Below are 20,186 nucleotides of genomic sequence, written 5' to 3' on the forward strand. Positions count from 1 at the left end.
GAGAACCAAGGGCTATATCTGTTCCTGGTTCTATATTTCTTGAATGGGGCATGCTTATTTAAAATGGTGAGGAAATCATTCAAAATAAATAACCAGGCATCCTCTACTGACTGGATGAGGTCAATGTCCTTCCAGGATACCCCGGCCAGGTCGATTAGAAAGGCCTGCTCACTGAAGTGTTTCAGGGAGCGTTTGACAGTGATGAGTGGAGGTCGTTTGACCGCTGACCCATTACGGAAGCAGGCAATGAGGCAGTGATCACTGAGATCTTGGTTGAAAACCGCAGAGGTGTATTTAGAGGGCAAGTTGGCTAGGATGATATCTATGCGGGTGCCCGTGTTTACGGCTTTGGGGTGGTACCTGGTAGGTTCATTGACAATTTGTGTGAGATTGAGGGCATCAAGCTTAGATTGTAGGATGGCTGGGGTGTTACGCATCTTCCAGTTTAGGTCGCTTAGCAGCACGAGCTCTGAAGATAGATGAGGGGGCAATCAGATCCCATATGGTGTCCAGAGCACAGCTGGGGGCAGAGGGTGGTCTATAGCAGGCGGAAACGGTGAGAGACTTGTTTTTAGAGAGGTGTATTTTTAAAAGTAGAAGTTCAAATTGTTTGGGTACAGACCTGGATAGTAGGACAGAACTCTGCAGGCTATCTTTGCAGTAGATTGCAACACCGCCCCCTTTGGCTGTTCTATCTTGTCTGAAAATGTTGTAGTTAGGGAAGAAGATTTCAGAATTTTTGGTGGTCTTCCTTATGCCAGGATTCAGACACGGCTAGAACATCCAGGTTGGCAGAATGTGCTAAAGCAGTGAATAAAACAAACTTAGGGAGGAGGCTTCTAATGTTAACATGCATGAAACCAAGGCTTTTACAGTTATAGAATTCATCAAAAGAAAGTGCCTGGGGAATAGGAGTGGAGCTAGGCACTGCAGGGCCTGGATTCACCTCTACATCAACAGAGGAGGAGTAGGATAAGGGTACGGCTAAAAGCTATGAGATTTGGTCGTCTAGAACGTCTGGAGCAGAGAGTAAAAGGAGGTTTCTGGGGGCGCTAAAATAGCTTCAAGGTATAATGTACAGATAAAGGTATGGTAGGATGTGAATACAGTGAAGGAACCTAGTTATATGCAACTATAGTTCTCCTCATTTCACCCCCCCCCCCCTTCTCCTTTCTTCTCTTTTTTCCTAGTGCGTAATTTCTTCACTTGCACTGGTAATAAGGGGTGTGTTCAGGGAATCCTGTGTAGTCAGCAGGGATTCCCTGAGGGCCTCTTCCCCTTTGACTCCCATTGACCCCCATACCTCTGGATGATTCACCCTATCAGTATTCTCTCCTCTCTCTCATATTCTGAGGGAGTGTGTGCTGGGCTGCGATGACTCAGCCCTTTATCTCGGTCCATCCTCCCATGCATGCAGGATTGCTCCTCACCTCATCCTATTATTTTTGACTGATTCTATAAGCTAGAATTCTACCAATGATTGATTTGCTTCATATTATTTATTTGTATCACCTTTAGTCTTTTGCATAGTTTTATACTGAGCATGTACCTGACCAGGAAACCATCTTGACACTAGTGATATGTAAAGAGCTGTGTCTTAAAAAGTGATGGGCAAATGAGATGTTTTCTAATTACTATTATTATCAGTCCTGCGGAGACCGCACCATGAATCTCCATGACTACGGGATGCTGTTGCCATGCGGCATCGACCGTTTCCGGGGGGTGGAGTTTGTGTGTTGCCCAGCGGAGACACAGCGCGAGTCAGACAGTGTGGAGCTGACTGAGTCTGATGTGTGGTGGGGTGGAGACGAGACTGAATATACCGATAACAAGTACGCACGCACAAACACAATGCGTGCACACATAAAGGAGCAAGCACAGATGCATACAGGCAGACACAAACATCCAGACATTTAAGCACGCACACATCATCTTAAATACTTACTCAAGTTCCTAAACCAGTGGTTAAATCCTTTTGACAGATAACCTGCACAACCAGATAGACTCACGTTCCACCCTCTCTCCCTACAGCATGCCTCGCCAGGCGGATCAGGGGGCTGTCACCACTGAGGAGGATGACGAAGAGGATGCCTTTGACAGAGACGAGGACGGAGATGGTCTTGAGGATGATGATGATGATGAAGACGATGAGGATGACGTGACCGATGAACGGGACAGTGGTGAAGGCACCTCCAACATCGCCATGACAACCACCACCACGACCACCACTGAGTCGGTTGAGGAAGTCGTCAGAGGTAAGAACAAGCCATGGATTGAAAGAGATGATTACTTGTTTGTTTGTTTATTTTTCTCCAAGGATTTGTGGAGAGGTTTCAAAGGTGGAGAAGATGTGTGTATGTTTGAACATACTGTGTAAACACACCCAGTGTGTGTGATTGCTCTGTGTGAGTGTGTGTTTTAAGAGTGTGTGTCTTTCTCAGAGGTGTGTTGGGCGCGTGCTGAGTCGGGCCCATGCCATGCCATTCTGGAGCGTTGGTACTTCGTGCCAGAGAAGGGCACCTGTGCCCCCTTCCTCTTTGGAGGGTGTGGGGGCAACCGGAATAACTTTGACTCAGAGGAGTACTGCCTATCTGTCTGCAGCACCAGTGTGTGTAAGTCCCTGGACTGGACCCCCGATATGGACCTCTAGGTCCCTTGCCTTGGGGACTATAACCCCTGCTGTCTGGCTCTGAGCTGTCTGCCTCTGAGCTGTCTGTCTGTCTAACACAGTCTACCTGTCTGTCTGATGGCTCTTAGACACTTGAAGCACAAGTGATGTACTACCTACTCTGAAAGGGGAAGATGTTTCAGTTCTATACTGAACAAAAATATAAAAACAACATGCAACAATTTCAAAGATTTTACTGAGTTACAGTTCATATAAGGAAATCAGTCAATTGAAATAAATTCATTAGGCTTTAATCTATCGATTTCACATGACTGGGAATACAGATGTCCATTTTATTGGTCACAGATACTTAAGAAAACTAAATGTAGATGCGTGAATCAGAAAAGCAGTCAGTATCTGGTGTGACCATTATTTGCCTCGTGCAGAGCGGCACATATTATTTGAATAGAGTTTATCAGACTGTTGTCCCATTCCTCTTCAATGGCCTCTCCCTCAACTTGACACGTCTGTGGCATTGTGTTGTGTGACAAAACTGCACATTTGAGTGGTATTTGTCCCCAGCGCAAGGTGCACCTGCGTAATGATCATGCTGTTTAATCAGCTTCTTGATATAAAACACCTGTCAGGTGGATGGATTATCTTGGCAAAGGAGAAATGCTCACTAACAGGGATGTAAACACATTTGTGCACAAAATGTGAGCGAAATAAGCCTTTTGTGCGTATGGAACATTTATGGGACTTTTTTATTTCAGTTAATGAAACATGGGACCAACACTTTATATGTTGTTTTGATATTTTTGTTCAGTGTAAATTTTACATCATATTTGTCAATGACTTTTAAGTTTTCATTGAATTTCATTAAAGAGATTTTCTGCCACTCTTAGAAGGTGGTGGAAGGTCAATAACATGCACAGCCTTTTACGAAATGAGTTGATCTTTCATTTCCCTCCAATAGTAGTTATTACAGATGAACCATTACTCTGGATAGCTAGGACTGTTTTACTGTAACAAACCTTGAGGGTCTGGATCCATCTCAGGTTTTAGGGAAGTGCAGAGTGTTCCAAACAAAATAGTCTTCTCTATTGGGTGAACAGGTAGCTTGGTACAGACAGAGGTTGACCTTTCAATTAGGTCATTCTGATATAAAACATTTAAAAAACTATGTATAATGACCTAATCAAGAAACGGACGAGATATTAGGAAGTATCTGCGCCGACATTAGCAGAGAATGTCACTGGTGGAAAATAGCCAACTCACTCACTCACCTCTTCACTCTTCTGCTTTTGCAACAATTCTCTTACTCACTCCATCACTCACTAACCAACTCAATAACATTGTGTGTGTGTGACAGTGTTTGTCTGGTGATTTATGGTGGCCTGACCTGGCAGTGGGTTAATGACTTGATGTTCTAACCGGTTTAACCTAACAGCAGCAGTGTCTCTTTAAGTGTGTGTATGTGTGTGTGTGTGTGTGTGTGTGTGTGTGTGTGTGTGTGTGTGTGTGTTCGTGCGTATGTCAGTTGGTTGAGTCTCTGTCTGTTTCCCAGCCCCAGCCTGGCTGTTCCACTCCTTTCCGGCACTTTCCGCGCAGTTAAGCACGCCTACCCTGATCCTGACTAGGCAGAATTTCCAGTCTCCCTTATCTCGTGCATGCATACACACCCACACACAAAAAAATGTCAAGGCAGACTGGTATATCACCTGTCTGTCTGTGTGGTTGACCTGTTTCTCTACCTACCTGCCTGTCTGTCTGGTTGACCGGTCTCTCCACCTGTCTGCCAGGTCTACCGGTCTTTGTGTGGTTAACCTGTCTGTCTGTGTGTTTTACCTGTCTGTATGGTTGACCTGTCTTTCTGTCTGTGTTGTTGACCTGTCTCTCTACCTACCCCTCTGTCTGTGTGGCTGACCTGTCTGTGTGGCTGACTTGTCTGTCTGTGTGGTTCACCTGTTTCTCTACCTGTTTGTCTGTCTGCGGTTGACCTGTCTGTCTGTGCGGTTGACCTGTCTCTCCACCTGTCTGCCAGGTCTACCTGTCTTTGTGTGTTTGACCTGTCTCTCTACCTGTCTGTCTGTGTGGTTGACCTGTCTCTTTATGTCTGTGTGGTTGACCTGTCTGTGTGGTTGACCTGTCTCTCTACCTGTCTGTATTTCGGTCTGTGTGGCTGACCTGTCTTTCTGTGTGGCCGACCTGTCTCTCTACCTACCTATCTCTGTGTGGTTGACCTGTCTCTCTACCTGTCTGTATGTGTGGTCGACCTGTCTGTCTGTGGGGTTGACAGTCTCTCTACCTGTCTGTGTGGTTGACCTGTCTCTCTACCTGTCTGTGTGGTTGATCTGTCTGTCTTTGTGGCTGACCTGTCTTTCTGTGTGGCCGACCTCTCTCTACCTACCTATCTCTGTGTGGTTGACCTGTCTCTCTACCTGTCTGTATGTGTGGTTGACCTGTCTGTCTGTGGGGTTGACAGTCTCTCTACCTGTCTGTGTGGTTGACCTGTCTCTACCTGTGTGGTTGACCTGTCTCTCTACCTGTCTGTCTGTGTGGTTGATCTCTCTCTACCTGTCTGTCTTTCTGTCTGGTTCACCTGTCTGTCTTTCTGTCTGTGTGGTTCACCTGTCTGCCAGGTCTACCTGTCTGTCTGTGTGGTTCACCTGTCTCTCTACCTGACTGACAGGTCTACCTGTCTGTCTGTGTGGTTGACCTGTCTGTCTGTGTGGTTGACATGTCTGTCTGTGTGGTTGACCTGTCTCTCTACCTGACTGCCAGGTCTACCTGTCTGTCTGTGTGGTTGACCTGTCTCTCTACCTGTCTGTCTGTGTGGTTGACCTGTCTCTCTACCTGACTGCTAGGTCGACCTGTCTGTCTGTGTGGTTGACCTGTCTCTCTACCTGACTGCCAGGTCTGTCTGTCTGTCTGTGTTTGACCTGTCTCTCTACCTGTCTGCCAGGTCTGTCTGTCTGTGTGTTTGACCTGTCTCTCTACCTGTCTGCCAGGTCTGTCTGTCTGTGTGTTTGACCTGTCTCTCTACCTGACTGCCAGGTCGGTCTGTCTGTGTGGTTGACCTGTCTCTCTACCTGACTGCCAGGTCGACCTGTGTGGTTGACCTGTCTCTCTACCTGACTGCCAGGTCTGTCTGTGTGTTTGACCTGTCTCTCTACCTGTCTGTCTGTCTGTGTGTTTGACCTGTCTCTCTACCTGTCTGCCAGGTCTGTCTGTGTGGTTGACCTGTCTCTCTACCTGACTGCCAGGTCTGTCTGTGTGTTTGACCTGTCTCTCTACCTGTCTGCCAGGTCTGTCTGTGTGTTTGACCTGTCTCTCTACCTGACTGCCAGGTCTGTCTGTGTGTTTGACCTGTCTCTCTACCTGACTGCCAGGTCTGTCTGTGTGGTTGACCTGTCTCTCTACCTGACTGCCAGGTCTGTCTGTGTGGTTGACCTGTCTCTCTACCTGACTGCCAGGTCTGTCTGTGTGGTTGACCTGTCTCTCTACCTGACTGCCAGGTCTGTCTGTGTGGTTGACCTGTCTCTCTACCTGACTGCCAGGTCTGTCTGTGTGGTTGACCTGTCTCTCTACCTGACTCCCAGGTCTGTCTGTGTGGTTGACCTGTCTCTCTACCTGACTGCCAGGTCTGTCTGTGTGGTTGACCTGTCTCTCTACCTGACTGCCAGGTCTGTCTGTGTGGTTGACCTGTCTCTCTACCTGACTGCCAGGTCTGTCTGTGTGGTTGACCTGTCTCTCTACCTGACTGCCAGGTCTGTCTGTGTGGTTTACCTGTCTGCCAGGTCTACCTGTCTGTCTGTGTGGTTGACCTGTCTCTCTACCTGACTGTCTGTGTGGTTGACCTGTCTCTCTACCTGACTGCCAGGTCGACCTGTCTGTGGTTGACCTGTGTGTTCAGACCCTTAAAGTCTTAGTATAGTTTCAGATTACAGTGACAATAAGGTAGAAATGTGGGAGGAGGATTTGCCGCTGTTTATCAAACAGTTACCTTTGGACCCTTTTGTGGAAATCCCCTTCCTCCTCTCCCCTCTATCGCTTTTTCTTCCTCCTCTCCCAGTGCCTACCACGGCCCCCTCCCCCCCTGGCGCGGTGGACCGTTACCTGGAGTCTCCCGGAGACGACAGCGAACACGCCAACTTCCAGCAGGCCAAGGAGAGTCTGGAGGCCAAGCACCGCGAGAGGATGTCTCAGGTCTGTGTGTATGAGAGTGAGAGAGACAATTAGCCTGTGTGTTTGTGAAAGAGGGAGAACTTATGGGGGAGAGGGGTCCCTTCTCTGACGTGAACTATGGACAATAAGGGATTTCACTACACTACCCACAATCCTCTGATGTGTGACTGACGTGTCTCGCCAGGTGATGAGAGAGTGGGAGGAAGCAGAGAGACAAGCCAAGAGTCTCCCTCGCGCTGACAAAAAGGCAGTCATCCAGGTACACTACCTTGTGCGTGCGTGTGTGCATGTGTGCGTGCGTGCGTATGTGTGTGAGTGCATTCTAGTGTGTGTTAATTTTTTTGTGTGCAGCACTTCCAGGAGAAGGTGGAGGCCCTGGAGCAGGAGGCAGCAGGAGAGAGGCAGCAGCTGGTGGAGACCCACATGGCCCGGGTGGAGGCCCTGCTCAACAGCCGCCGCCACATGGCCCTGGAGAACTACCTCGGCTCCCTGCAGGCCAACCCACCCAGGGTACATATGCACAGTGCATTCGGGAGTGTTCAGACCCCTTGACTTTTTCAACATTTTGTTACATTCTAGCCTTATTCTAAAATGGATTGAATTGTTTTTCCCCCCACATCAATCTACACACAATACCACATAATGACAAAGCAAAAACAGGTTTTTAGACATTTTTGCAAATGTATAATAAAAAAAATTCACATTTACATAAGTATTCAGACCCTTTACTCAGTAAATTGTTAAAGCATCTTTGGCAGCCTCGGGTCTTCTTGGGTATGACGCTACAAGCTTGGCACACCTGAGTTTTTCTCCCATTCTTCTCTGCAGATCCTCTTGGATGGGAAGCGTCACTGCACAGCTATTTTCAAGTCTCTCCAGAGATGTTTGATCAGGTTCAAGTCTGTGCTCTGCCTGGGCCACTCAAGGACATTCAGACACTTGTCCCGAAGCCACTCTTCCATTGTCTTGGCTGTGTGTTTAGGGTCATTGTCCTGTTGGAAAGTGAACCTTCACCCCAGTCTGAGGTCCTGAGCACTCTGGAGAAGGTTTTCATTAAGAATCTCTCTGTACTTTGCGCCGTTCATCTTTCCCTTGATCCTGACTAGTCTTCCAGTCCCTGATGCTGGAAAAACATCCCCATGGCATGATGCTGCCTCACTGTAGGGATGGTGCAAGGGTTCTTTCAGACGTGGCGCTTAGCATTATGGTGGAGAAATTACAAGATGATGTTATAATACTACCATTTATGCAATAGAACAGGGTTCCATTAGTACTCGCTTATCTGTGTCTGTGTGAACTGAGAGGAGCCTTTGAGGCTCAATGCTGACAATTGATTTCCGAATGGTTTGGTGATAAAACCTACAGCATGCATTCCATAGAATGAGTTGGTGTTTATGTAATGTAAGGTACCAGGGAGAGATGGCTCAGGTATGGATAATGATGAGAGGAACCTTGTCTCAGGCCAAACTCTGGTTTCTGTACAATAAGAACAGTCTTCACAGCAAATGCTTTCTGGCTGGGGGATACTCCTTTCTCATATCTGTTGTTTGTCATGTAGACTAAGGGGTGTGTGTGTGTGTGTGTCTTTGCTATAAAATATCTTTGTATTCTGTGTGTCAGGGCTTTCAACCAAACAGTCAAGAGTGTTGGGTTGACCAGCCTCGTTATTGCAGAGCACTCACATCATTCACTTATTAATAAGTGATTAAATATTTAGTTTAAGTATAACTCTGACTTGTGTGATAAGGTTGTCTCTCCTCATTTGATAATATAGAAATAACCACCTCAGTATTCAGGCCAATGAGTTCAATCTTGGTTTCATCAAACCAGAGAATCTTGTTTCTCATAGTCAGAGTCCTTTAGGTGCCTTTCGGAAAACTCCAAGCGGGTTGTCATGTGCATTTTACTGAGGAGTAGCTTCCGTCAGGCCACTCTACCATAAAGACCTGATTTGTGGAGGGCTGCAGAGATGTTTCTCCTTCTGGAAGGTTCTCCCATCTCCACAGAGGAACTCTGGAGCTCTGTCAGAGTGACCATTGGGTTCTTGGTCACCTCTCTGACCAAGGCCCTTCTCCCCTGATTGTTCAGTTTGGCCAGGCGGCCAGCCAGTTCTAGGAAGACTCTTGACTCGTGCTTCTACACCTGCATTGCTTGCTGTTTGGGGTTTTAGGCTGGGTTTCTGTACAGCACTTTGAGATATCAGCTGATGTACGAAGGGCTATATAAATACATTTGATTTGATTTTTGGTGGTTCCACTCTTCTTCCATTTAAGAAGGATGGAGGCCACTGTGTTCTTGGAGACCTTCAAGTTTTTGGTACCCTTCCCCAGATCTGTGCCCCTTCACAATCCTGTCTCGGAGCTCTACGGACAATTCCTTCGACCTCATGGCTTGGTTTTTGCTCTGACATGCCCTGTCAACTTATATAGACAGGTGTGTGCCTTTCCAAATCATGTCCAATCAATTGAATTTACCACAGGTGGACTCCAATGAAGTTGTAGAAACATTTCAAGAAAGATCAATGGAAACAGGATGCACCTGAGCACAATTTCGAGTCTCATATTAAAGGGTCTGAATACTTATGTAAATAAGGTATTTCAGTTTCTTATTTTTAATACATTTAAAATAAAACTGTTTTCCCTTTGTCATTATGGGTTATTACGTGTAGATTGATGAGAAGAAAGAAAAATATTTAATCCATTTTAGAATGTGATCGATACACCCTCTCACCATGCATAATGCACATATTACACTCAGTACACACTGTACACCAGGTGTGCCCTACCTTCTTTGACGTCAGATCTACTTTTTCATTTGCCAGTCTGAGATCTACCAGTCTCTAAATCTAAACCAACCAACAACATCTGTGAAACGCAGCACACCACTGAGTATTGACCTGCTGCTATGAATCCTATTTGATACCCAAATATAATGTGGACCAATAACACAGTTTCCACACAAGTGCAACCAATTTCATTTCCTGCCTTTGTGTGACTTTTGGCATTGGGTTGAAGTTGTTTTTTTATAGTTAGGGCTGCAGCGTGTTGCCAGTCTCATGCAGGACACAAGGTGGTCATCATTCATAGTAGATCTGTACTTGGACTTTATTATCTTCATGTGAGAAAATGCAGACTCACAGAGGTAGGTTGACCCAAAAAAGGGCTGATCAGTTGAGAGCACATCTTGTTATGTTGGGATACTTCTTCCTCCAGCAGTAGCTCCCAGAACTCTTCTTTCATCTCAGTGGTTGCCCTGGATTTCAGCTGAATGTCATTTTGAAGGGTGACATTTTCAGTTTCTCATATAGTTGTGTCCAACTGAAAAAGTGATCCCATTTTGGAGGCAATGACTTCCACATTTATGTCTGTGCCAAACGGAAAGCACTTATAAGTGGCAATAGGCTCAAGTGATGCAGTCAGTGAAATGACTGTCGTACTCAGATGAGGTGCTCTGGACTTGCTCCACGTAGCGTCCACTGTCAGGCTGTGCTGTATCCTTGCCCTGACGTTCAGGTTCTGAATGCAGCTTTTTACGTTGCAGCTTTCTCGTGACCAGTTGTAGTTTGCATTTAAAAGTGTTCACAGAGCTGATCATGTCTCTGACATGTTTGCCTTTCCCTTGCAGCTCTACATTTTAATTCATTAAACATGTAAGTTATGTCAGTGAGAAAAGCTCAATCCAGGAGCCACTGTGTGTCCTCGAGCTGTGCATATTCTGCATGTTTGGGGACCTTGAGAAACTCCTTGATTTCAGGCAACAACTCACTGAATCAACCTAAAAATGTACCTCGGCTCAGCCACCTCACATCCGTGTGCAGCAGCAGGCCTGTGTGCTCCTCTTCAGTCTCTTCTAAGTGAGCGTGAAATAGCCTCTGCTGTAGGCTTCTTGCTCGAATAGAACACACAATCTTCATGGTAACATCCATCATCTCTTTCATGTTTAACATCTTCCCGCACAAAGCTTACTGATGAATTATGCAGTGATAACTAAGAAAGTCCGGGAAAGAATCATCTTGTTTGCACAATGCAACAAACCCACTGATGCGGCCTACTATAGCAGGTGGCCCATAGGTAGTAATGGAAACAAGCTTACAAAAGGGCAGTTGGAATTTGATAGACATCTTTCAAGCTTTTATGGAGTTTGCTAACTCCCTTGTATGTCCTTTCAGTGGCAAAACGGCGAGTAGTTCCTCATTTGTACTCATGTTGTCAAATAAACTCAGCAAAAAAAGAAACGTCCCTTTTTCAGGACCCTGTCTTTCAAAGATAATTTGTAAAAATCCTGTGGAATAAATTGCAATGTCCATACTGTGAGACGCCTAAGACAGCGCTACAGGGAGACAGGATGGACAGCTGATCGTCCTCACAGTGGCAGACCACATGTAACAACACCTGCACAGGATCGGTACATCTGAACATTACCTGCGGGACAGGTACAGGATGGGAACAACAACTGCCCAAGTTACACCAGGAACGCATAATCCCTCCAGTGCTCAGACTGTCCGCAATCAGCTGAGAGAGGCTGGACTGAGGGCTTGTAGAGCGTTACACCGAGGCCTGTACTCTGGAGCGGGATCGATTTGGAGGTGGAGGGTCCGTCATGGTCTGGGGCGGTGTGTCACAGCATCATCGGACTGAGCTTGTTGTCATTGCAGGCAATCTCAACACTGGCGTTACAGGGAAGGCATCCTCCTCCCTCATGTGGTACCCTTCCTGCAGGCTCATCCTGACATGATCCTCCAGCATGACAATGACACCAGCCATCCTGCTCGTTCTGTGTGTGATTTCCTGCAAGACAGGAATGTCAGTGTTCTGCCATGGACGAGCACGTTTGGGACCTTTTGGATTGGAGGGTGAGGGCTAAGGCCATTCCCCCCAGAATGTCCGGGAACTTGCAGGTGCCTTGGTGGACGAGTGGGGTAACATCTCACAGCAAGAACTGGCAAGTCTGGTACAGTTCATGAGGAGGAGATGCACTGCAGTACTTAATGCAGCTGGTGGCCACACCAGATACTGACTCTTACTTTTGACCCTCCCTTTGTTCAGGGATACATTATTCCATTTCTGTTGTTCAGTTTGTCTCAGTTGTTGAATCTTATGTTCATACAAATATTTACACATGTTAAGTTTGCTGAAAATAAACACAGTTGACAGAGAGAGGTTTCTTTTTTTGTTTACTATTCTGATGAAATGCATAACTGCCACATCTACCATTGTCTGTGGACTGGTCAAACTGAAGGGAATAACATTCACAGTTGTCAGTATCCTTCTTCAGTTGATCCTCAAGGTTCTCTGCTATTCCCTCACATCTTCTTGTCTGAATGTAATTGATAGCAGCCATAATTTCAGCCTTATTCTTAAAATCCCCAAACAGTGAGTCTGCAGCCTCAATAAATGCTTCCTTGATCATCTCCCCATCTTTGAACAACTTTTTATGCTTAGCAATAACACTGGTCTGAGGGCACTACTCACACGACAAGAGGCTATGGTTGCCGCCTCCCTTTGGTCACAGGCCTTGTGAAAGTTGACTGCTGTGCTGCCCTTTGGTCACATGCCTTGTGAAAGTTGACTGCTGCGCTGCCCTTTGGTCACAGGCCTTGTGAAAGTTGACTGCTGCGCTGCCAGTTGGTTGTTTTGTTCTTGTTCCTTTCTTCTTTGTAAGACAGTCTTTGCTGGAAAATCTCTTTCCTGGGTTTTGTGTGGTTTAAAACGTTGTTCTATGTTACCTTTCTTTGGGATAGCGATGCTATTATGGTAGATGAAGCACACACTTTTTGTGTCTCTGTCTCTGTCCCTCACCCCCCTGTCTCTGTCCCTCACCCCCCTGTCTCTGTCCCTCACCCCCCTGCCTCTGTCCCTCATCCCCCTGTCTCTGTCCCTCACCCCCCTGTCTCTGTCCCCCTGTCTCTGTCCCTCATCCCCCTGTCTCTGTCCCTCATCCCCCTGTCTCTGTCCCTCATCCCCCTGTCTCTGTCCCTCATCCCCCTGTCTCTGTCCCTCATCCCCCTGTCTCTGTCCCTCACCCCCCTGTCTCTGTCCCTCACCCCCCTGTCTCTGTCCCTCACCCCCCTGCCTCTGTCCCTCACCCCCCTGCCTCTGTCCCTCACCCCCCTGCCTCTGTCCCTCACCCCCCTGTCTCTGTCCCTCACCCCCCTGTCTCTGTCCCCCACCCCCCTGTCTCTGTCCCCCACCCCCCTGTCTCTGTCCCCCACCCCCCTGTCTCTGTCCCTCACCCCCCTGTCTCTGTCCCTCACCCCCCTGTCTTTGTCCCTCATCCCCCTGTCTTTGTCCCTCGTCCCCCTGTCTCTGTCCCTCGTCCCCCTGTCTCTGTCCCTCGTCCCCCTGTCTCTGTCCCTCGTCCCCTGTCTCTGTCCCTCGTCCCCTGTCTCTGTCCCTCGTCCCCTGTCTCTGTCCCTCGTCCCCCTGTCTTTGTCCCTCGTCCCCCTGTCTTTGTCCCTCGTCCCCCTGTCTTTGTCCCTCATCCCCCTGTCTCTGTCCCTCATCCCCCCTGTCTCTGTCCCTCATCCCCCCTGTCTCTGTCCCTCATCCCCCCTGTCTCTGTCCCTCATCCCCCCCTGTCTCTGTCCCTCATCCCTCTGTCTCTGTCCCTCATCCCCCTGTCTCTGTCCCTCATCCCCCTGTCTCTGTCCCCCTGTCCCTCATCCCCCTGTCTCTGTCCCTCATCCCCCTGTCTCTGTCCCCCTGTCCCTCATCCCCCTGTCTCTGTCCCCCTGTCCCTCACCCCCCTGTCTCTGTGTCTCATCCCCCCCGTCTCTCTGTGTCTCATCCCCCCCGTCTCTCTGTGTCTCATCCCCCCCGTCTCTCTGTGTCTCATCCCCCCCGTCTCTCTGTGTCACCCCCCCCGTCTCTCTCTCTTTGTGTCCCATCCCCCCCGTCTCTCTCTCTCTGTGTCCCATCCTGCTGTCCCTCTGTACCTCTTCCCCTTGTCCTTCTGTACCTCATCCCCTTGTCTCTCTCTGTCTCTCAGCCTCGTCAGGTGCTTGGCCTGTTGAAGAAGTATGTCCGTGCAGAACAGAAGGACAGACAACACACCCTGAAACACTACGAGCACGTCCGCATGGTGGACCCCAAAAAGGCTGCTCAGATCCGACCCCAGGTACCCCAACCACTATAATACACTACGCACAAACCCCTAAGCTCACCGTTCAACCACCCTACACTACCCACAAGCCCCTACAGCCACTCTGTATCCTGTGTAACTCCTTTGACCTCTGAACTTTGCCCTTCTGACCTCTAGGTGATGACCCACCTGCGTGTGATTGACGAGAGGATGAACCAATCCCTGGGGCTGCTCTACAAGGTGCCCAGCGTGACCAATGAAATCCAAGACCAAGTTTGTGAGTGTCGCCCTACACCTTCCCATATACTGCCGTGTCATGATATTATTCAGTCTATACACGGTGTCGTGCTGGGTTGTGTTATTACTGAGATATTGTACAGATTATGCTTTTTCCTTTCTGCCTCTCTCTCTCTGTCTGTGTGTAGCTGTCCTGATGCAGAGGGTTCAGTCAGAGCTGTCTCAGCAAGTCTCATCTCTGCAGAGCGATGGGAGGGTGAGTTTCACACATACACAGGCACGCACACTCTTGCTCATAAAAATAGTACAATCTCTCCTATCTCACAAACCCACACACAGATAGAAAGTCAGTCATGTGTATCCTGTGTTTGTAGAGTGATGGCAGGGTGAGCTATGGAAACGATGCCCTGATGCCCGACCAGGCTTACAGCTCTGCCCCTCTGGACCCTGGCATGGGCCTGGATCGACTGGGCTTCATCCACCCAGAGAGCTTCAATCAGCCCAACACTGACAACCACGGTAACACACACACACACAACACACACTCTCACAACCAGCCTTAACACACAGCCTAACTAAACCACAGCAATACACATGCATTATCCATTAAATTGGTCTAAAGCTTTTAGTTCGTGAGTGTTTCCTCTGTTAAAACAGTTGACCCTGTTGATGCTCGTCCAGTCCCAGATAGAGGTCTGCCCACTCGGCCTGGTAAGTGTGTATATGATTGTGTTTGTGGTTTGGGTTATGCTTGTGTAGGTCTCTTTGATGATGTTTGGATGCTGTCTCTCACTGTGTCCAGTGTCTGCTCTGAAGCCTGAGGAGGTTCCTGAGGTGCGGGTGGAGAAGGAGGAGCGGCAAAGCGCCAGCTATGAAGTGCATCATCAAAAACTGGTACGGTAACACCCAGTAAATTACCTACAGTATACACTGGTACATATTAATGTGTATCACAAACTGGTATGGCAACACCCAGTAAATTACCTACAGTATACACTGGTACATATTCATACATGTGTATCACAAACTGGTACAGCAACACCCAGTAAATTACCTACAGTATACACTGGTACATATTCATGTATATCACAAACTGGTACGGCAACATCCAGTAAATTACCTACAGTATACACTGGTACATACACATGAATGAATATCACAAACTGGTACGGCAACCCAGTAAATTACCTACAGTATACACTGGTATATATTCATTCATGTGTATCACAAACTGGCTCAGTAGCCCAAGTTCACATGTTTATGATGGGAACATTTGCATTTGAGGCTGGTAAATAATGTTGCCTTCACAATATACAGTATATAACTGCAGAAACACTCAACACCTCCAGGTTGATTGATAGGTTTTGTGTTGATTATTACCAGGTGTTCTTTGCTGAGGATGTAGGCTCCAACAAGGGTGCCATCATCGGCCTGATGGTGGGCGGCGTTGTCATAGCGACAGTCATCATCATCTCTCTGATTATGCTGAGGAAGAAGCAGTATACCTCCATCCACCACGGAATCATCGAGGTGAGTGTTTTCTGTGCCTGTGTGTTGGTGTTCTGTACCTGTGTGTTAAGCTGGTGTGTGTGTGTGTTGGTGTTCTGTACCTGTGTGTTAACCTGGTGTGTGTGTGTGTTGGTGTTCTGTACCTGTGTGTTAACCTGGTGTGTGTGTGTTGGTGTTCTGTACCTGTGTGTTAACCTGGTGTGTGTGTGTGTGTTGGTGTTCTGTACCTGTGTGTTAACCTGGTGTGTGTGTGTGTTGGTGTTCTGTACCTGTGTGTTAACCTGGTGTGTTGGTGTTCTGTACCTGTTTGTTAACCCGGTGTGTGTGTGTTGGTGTTCTGTACCTGTGTGTTAACCTGGTGTGTGTTGGTGTTCTGTACCCTGTGTGTTAACCTGGTGTGTGTGTGTTGGTGTTCTGTACCTGTGTGTTAACCTGGTGTGTGTGTGTGTGTTGGTGTTCTGTACCTGTGTGTTAACCTGGTGTGTGTGTGTGTTGGTGTTCTGTACCTGTGTGTTAACCTGGTGTGTGTGTGTGTTGGTGTTCTGTACCTGTGTGTTAACCTGGTGTGTGTGTGTGTGTTGGTGTTCTGTACCTGTGTGTTAACCTGGTGTGTGTGTGTGTTGGTGTTCTGTACCTGTGTGTGTGTTGGTGTTCTGTACCTGTGTGTTAACCTGGTGTGTGTGTGTGTTGCAGGTGGATGCTGCAGTGACCCCAGAGGAGCGTCACCTGTCCAAGATGCAGCAGAATGGCTATGAGAACCCCACCTACAAGTTCTTCGAACAGATGCAGAACTAAGGAGCTACCCTTTGACCCCTCCCAGACCCTGAACTTCCTTTAACCCCTCACACCTAGGGCCCGTTCCATTTTGGTCCATAAACCCCTCACACCTAGGGCCCGTTCCATTTTGGTCCATAAACCCCTCACACCTAGGGCCCGTTCCATTTTGGTCCATAAACCCCTCACACCTAGGGCCCGTTCCATTTTGGTCCATAAACCCCTCACACCTAGGGCCCGTTCCATTTTGGTCCATAAACCCCTCACACCTAGGGCCCGTTCCATTTTGGTCCATAAACCCTTCTAACTCCTATTCTATTGCTGTCAATGGATCTGAAAGGACTGAGTAGGTGAAACCAGTATGACTGAAGTGCCAGAAAAATCTAGAATGAATTGGGTTCGAAATAGTTGTAGTCATATTACTTCCAGCTATCCAGGGGTAGTGCCAAGGAGCTGGGGGTTGAAATACAACCTAGCCACACTCACCCTTCATCCTTTCCTCGTAAAGTGCAGCACATCAACATTCATAGCTGCTATTGGTCAGACCAGGATATCCTCATTCACCTGCATATTTTTCTATAATATCCTGTAGTGTTTGTACAGAACAGAGAAGCTCATTGATTGATTCATCTGTCCGTCTATCTGTGGGTGAGCCCTCCCCCTCAGGATAGCACTCGCAGGTCTAAGAGGGTGAAACAGAGGCCCCAAATATCCCTGCAATCTTCCTGACGCACTCTGACGCACTCTCCCCTCCCCCTCCATCTCTCCCACGCACTCTTCTCCCCTCCCACTCTCTCAGATGACAGCTGTGCTGTGTTTAGTGATGACATAACAGCTCTTAACACTAGCGAAGGGAGGAGGGGCTCAGTCTGCCCTGAGCTCCTCTCTGTGGGATTATACCACAAGGGAGGAGGGGCTCAGTCTGCCCTGAGCTCCTCTCTGTGGGATTATTCCACAAGGGAGGAGGGGCTCAGTCTGCCCTGAGCTCCTCTCTGGGATTATACAAGGGAGGAGGGGCTCAGTCTGCCCTGAGCTCCCCTCTGTGGGATTATACCACAAGGGAGGAGGGGCTCAGTCTGCCCTGAGCTCCTCTCTGTGGGATTATACCACAAGGGAGGAGGGGCTCAGTCTGCCCTGAGCTCCTCTCTGTGGGATTATACCACAAGGGAGGAGGGGCTCAGTCTGCCCTGAGCTCCTCTCTGTGGGATTATACCACAAGGGAGGAGGGGCTCAGTCTGCCCTGAGCTCCTCTCTGTGGGATTATACCACAAGGGAGGAGGGGCTCAGTCTGCCCTGAGCTCCTCTCTGTGGGATTATACCACAAGGGAGGAGGGGCTCAGTCTGCCCTGAGCTCCTCTCTGTGGGATTATACCACAAGGGAGGAGGGGCTCAGTCTGCCCTGAGCTCCTCTCTGGGATTATACAAGGGAGGAGGGGCTCAGTCTGCCCTGAGCTCCCCTCTGTGGGATTATACCACAAGGGAGGAGGGGCTCAGTCTGCCCTGAGCTCCTCTCTGTGGGATTATACCACAAGGGAGGAGGGGCTCAGTCTGCCCTGAGCTCCTCTCTGTGGGATTATACCACAAGGGAGGAGGGGCTCAGTCTGCCCTGAGCTCCTCTCTGTGGGATTATACCACAAGGGAGGAGGGGCTCAGTCTGCCCTGAGCTCCTCTCTGTGGGATTATACCACAAGGGAGGAGGGGCTCAGTCTGCCCTGAGCTCCTCTCTGTGGGATTATACCACAAGGGAGGAGGGGCTCAGTCTGCCCTGAGCTCCTCTCTGTGGGATTATATCACAAGCGTTTCAGGTTTTTTTTCCAGAAAAATTTATAAAAAACCAAAATATATAACTAATACATCAGAAATATGTAAAAGGCAAAGAAATATTGAATGTTTTTATTTTGTGCGTAATGTATTGAAATAAGGCAGAACAACTAGCTGTAACTATATGTAGTGCATGGTGATATTGATGCCAGATATACGTAGAGAAGCCAGGACTGGGCCTCTCATATAGACTTTTAGCAGGATTGTACATTTTCTGTGTCTTCTTTGTGATCTTGTGATATGAAGAAGAGAGAAAAAAAAAGTATTTAGAATCTGGTCCGCTTTGTTGTCACTGCGACAATCTTTAAACAGAACCTGTGCTCTCCTTTGTTTCCAGCCCCTTCCTCGCTGTGTGTTACCTACATGGACCCAATTATCTCTATCTACATGTAGCTAATATAATGACGTGTAATAGTATATGAAAGGAAGTCTATCTGTTTCATTTAGTCTGGGTGTTACTGGTGTTACTGCTCTGTTTGTTGGTTTATGTCCCTTAAATATTCCACCACTAGGAATTGTTTCAGCTCCATTCATCATTCCATAAATCTCAGCATTCCACCCTATCTTTCCTCATTCCTATATTGTCTGTGAACATCATTTATGTTTTCTTTCTCATGCTCTCTTTCCTCTGTCTATCCCATAGACCTCGACCCCCATAACCAGCCCAGCTCCTCTATCCATGCTGTCGGCTTGGTGTGTGAACTATGTTGACTTGAGAGAGGAGGGGGAGGGGGGGGGGGGGGAGGGGGAGGGGGGGGGGGGGGGGGGGGGGGGATTGGGTGTGTCAGATTTGTACATTCTAATCTATTGTCTTTCTGATCATCAAACACTTATTCCCTCCACAATGTCTCACACAGAACATACACTATTTTTCCATGACATAGACTGACCAGGTGAAAGCTATGATCCCTTATTGATGTACATGTATCAAACAACCAAGGAAAGATAAAAACTGTTCTTGTTCTGTGGTGGATGTCTCCCTCTTGCTTGTTTTATCAAATCTCTCATGTCTCAGACATCCTGGCTTTAAAAGCAGAGGCTAAAGAAATACTGATCTCAGACTATATTGATAGTTATATTGATCTCGAGACAATGTGCATGAGGCAAAATACAGGGACACTGTTCAGAAACTGCACAGGACTTTCAGATATAAATGTGTTATGTGGAACAGATGTCATTCTGTCAGGTAGTTTTGTGTTACATTTCCATCTGCAACATTCTGAATGTTTCACCGAGCTGAACGCACCCCAGATCTGGGATCAGTATTGAGGCCGTAGTAGACGAGACATTCCCCATACCCAAAATGGAGCCTCCAATAGACATGAATGTGACATTCATATTGTGCAATTATGCCACAGATCTACATACTACTACACTCCCTCCCTACACACAAACTGAAGCTCTTAAATCAGGTAAATGTTTTGGTGTTATCAAGGATACTTGTACAGGGTATCTCCAGGGGTTAGTGGATTAATTTGTTCATTCTGTGACTTTTTCTGTGTACCTATACAAATCATTTGCTTAGACTGAGAAAACGCTTTCTACACTATCCCATCAATAAAATGTTGAATGTACATACAAATATCTGGTGTTGAATCTGTGTGTGGTCATGACAGAGCTTGAATCCTGATCATATAGGAAAAACATTAGAACCCACCTGAGTGGTATGTATGCATGCATTACACTGGAGCAGTTCTGCCTATAGACAGACTACGTGTACTGGAGCAGTTCTGCCTATAGACAGACTGCGTGTACTGGAGCAGTTCTGCCTATAGACAGACTGCGTGTACTGGAGCAGTTCTGCCTATAGACAGACTGCGTGTACTGGAGCAGTTCTGCCTATAGACAGACTGCGTGTACTGGAGCAGTTCTGCCTATAGACAGACTACGTGTACTGGAGCAGTTTTCTTTAGGAACTACACCGGGGTCTCGGTTGAATGAGCATAGTAGAGTACACCGACATGCAATT

The 20,186-nt window shown here is 47.7% G+C and overlaps 1 protein-coding gene across 3 annotated transcripts in view; it reads left to right on the plus strand.

Moving 5' to 3' along the window:
• Window positions 1-18,790, plus strand: part of LOC109869985 (amyloid-beta A4 protein-like) — a 50,201-nt gene extending 31,411 nt beyond the window's left edge. Inside the window, exons 5-19 of one of the 3 annotated variants that reach the window (XR_004204565.1) lie at window positions 1,648-1,832; window positions 2,032-2,255; window positions 2,442-2,612; window positions 6,684-6,817; window positions 6,981-7,055; window positions 7,148-7,306; window positions 13,784-13,912; window positions 14,054-14,153; window positions 14,302-14,369; window positions 14,488-14,632; window positions 14,771-14,824; window positions 14,916-15,007; window positions 15,497-15,643; window positions 16,316-16,490; window positions 16,530-18,790. Coding sequence is in view for 2 of the 3 variants with exons in the window: in XM_031799916.1 (XP_031655776.1) it covers window positions 1,648-1,832; window positions 2,032-2,255; window positions 2,442-2,612; window positions 6,684-6,817; window positions 6,981-7,055; window positions 7,148-7,306; window positions 13,784-13,912; window positions 14,054-14,153; window positions 14,302-14,369; window positions 14,488-14,632; window positions 14,771-14,824; window positions 14,916-15,007; window positions 15,497-15,643; window positions 16,316-16,417 (1,785 nt within the window). In the remaining variant the exon portion in view is untranslated. Of the gene's footprint in view, window positions 1-1,647; window positions 1,833-2,031; window positions 2,256-2,441; window positions 2,613-6,683; window positions 6,818-6,980; window positions 7,056-7,147; window positions 7,307-13,783; window positions 13,913-14,053; window positions 14,154-14,301; window positions 14,370-14,487; window positions 14,633-14,770; window positions 14,825-14,915; window positions 15,008-15,496; window positions 15,644-16,315 lie in introns of all 3 variants that reach the window. The other 2 variants (XM_031799916.1, XM_031799926.1) reach the window with 2 other exon arrangements.
• Window positions 18,791-20,186: the final 1,396 nt, after the last annotated feature.

Source organism: Oncorhynchus kisutch, linkage group LG2, assembly GCF_002021735.2.
Source record: "Oncorhynchus kisutch isolate 150728-3 linkage group LG2, Okis_V2, whole genome shotgun sequence".
Lineage (NCBI taxonomy): Eukaryota > Metazoa > Chordata > Actinopteri > Salmoniformes > Salmonidae > Oncorhynchus > Oncorhynchus kisutch.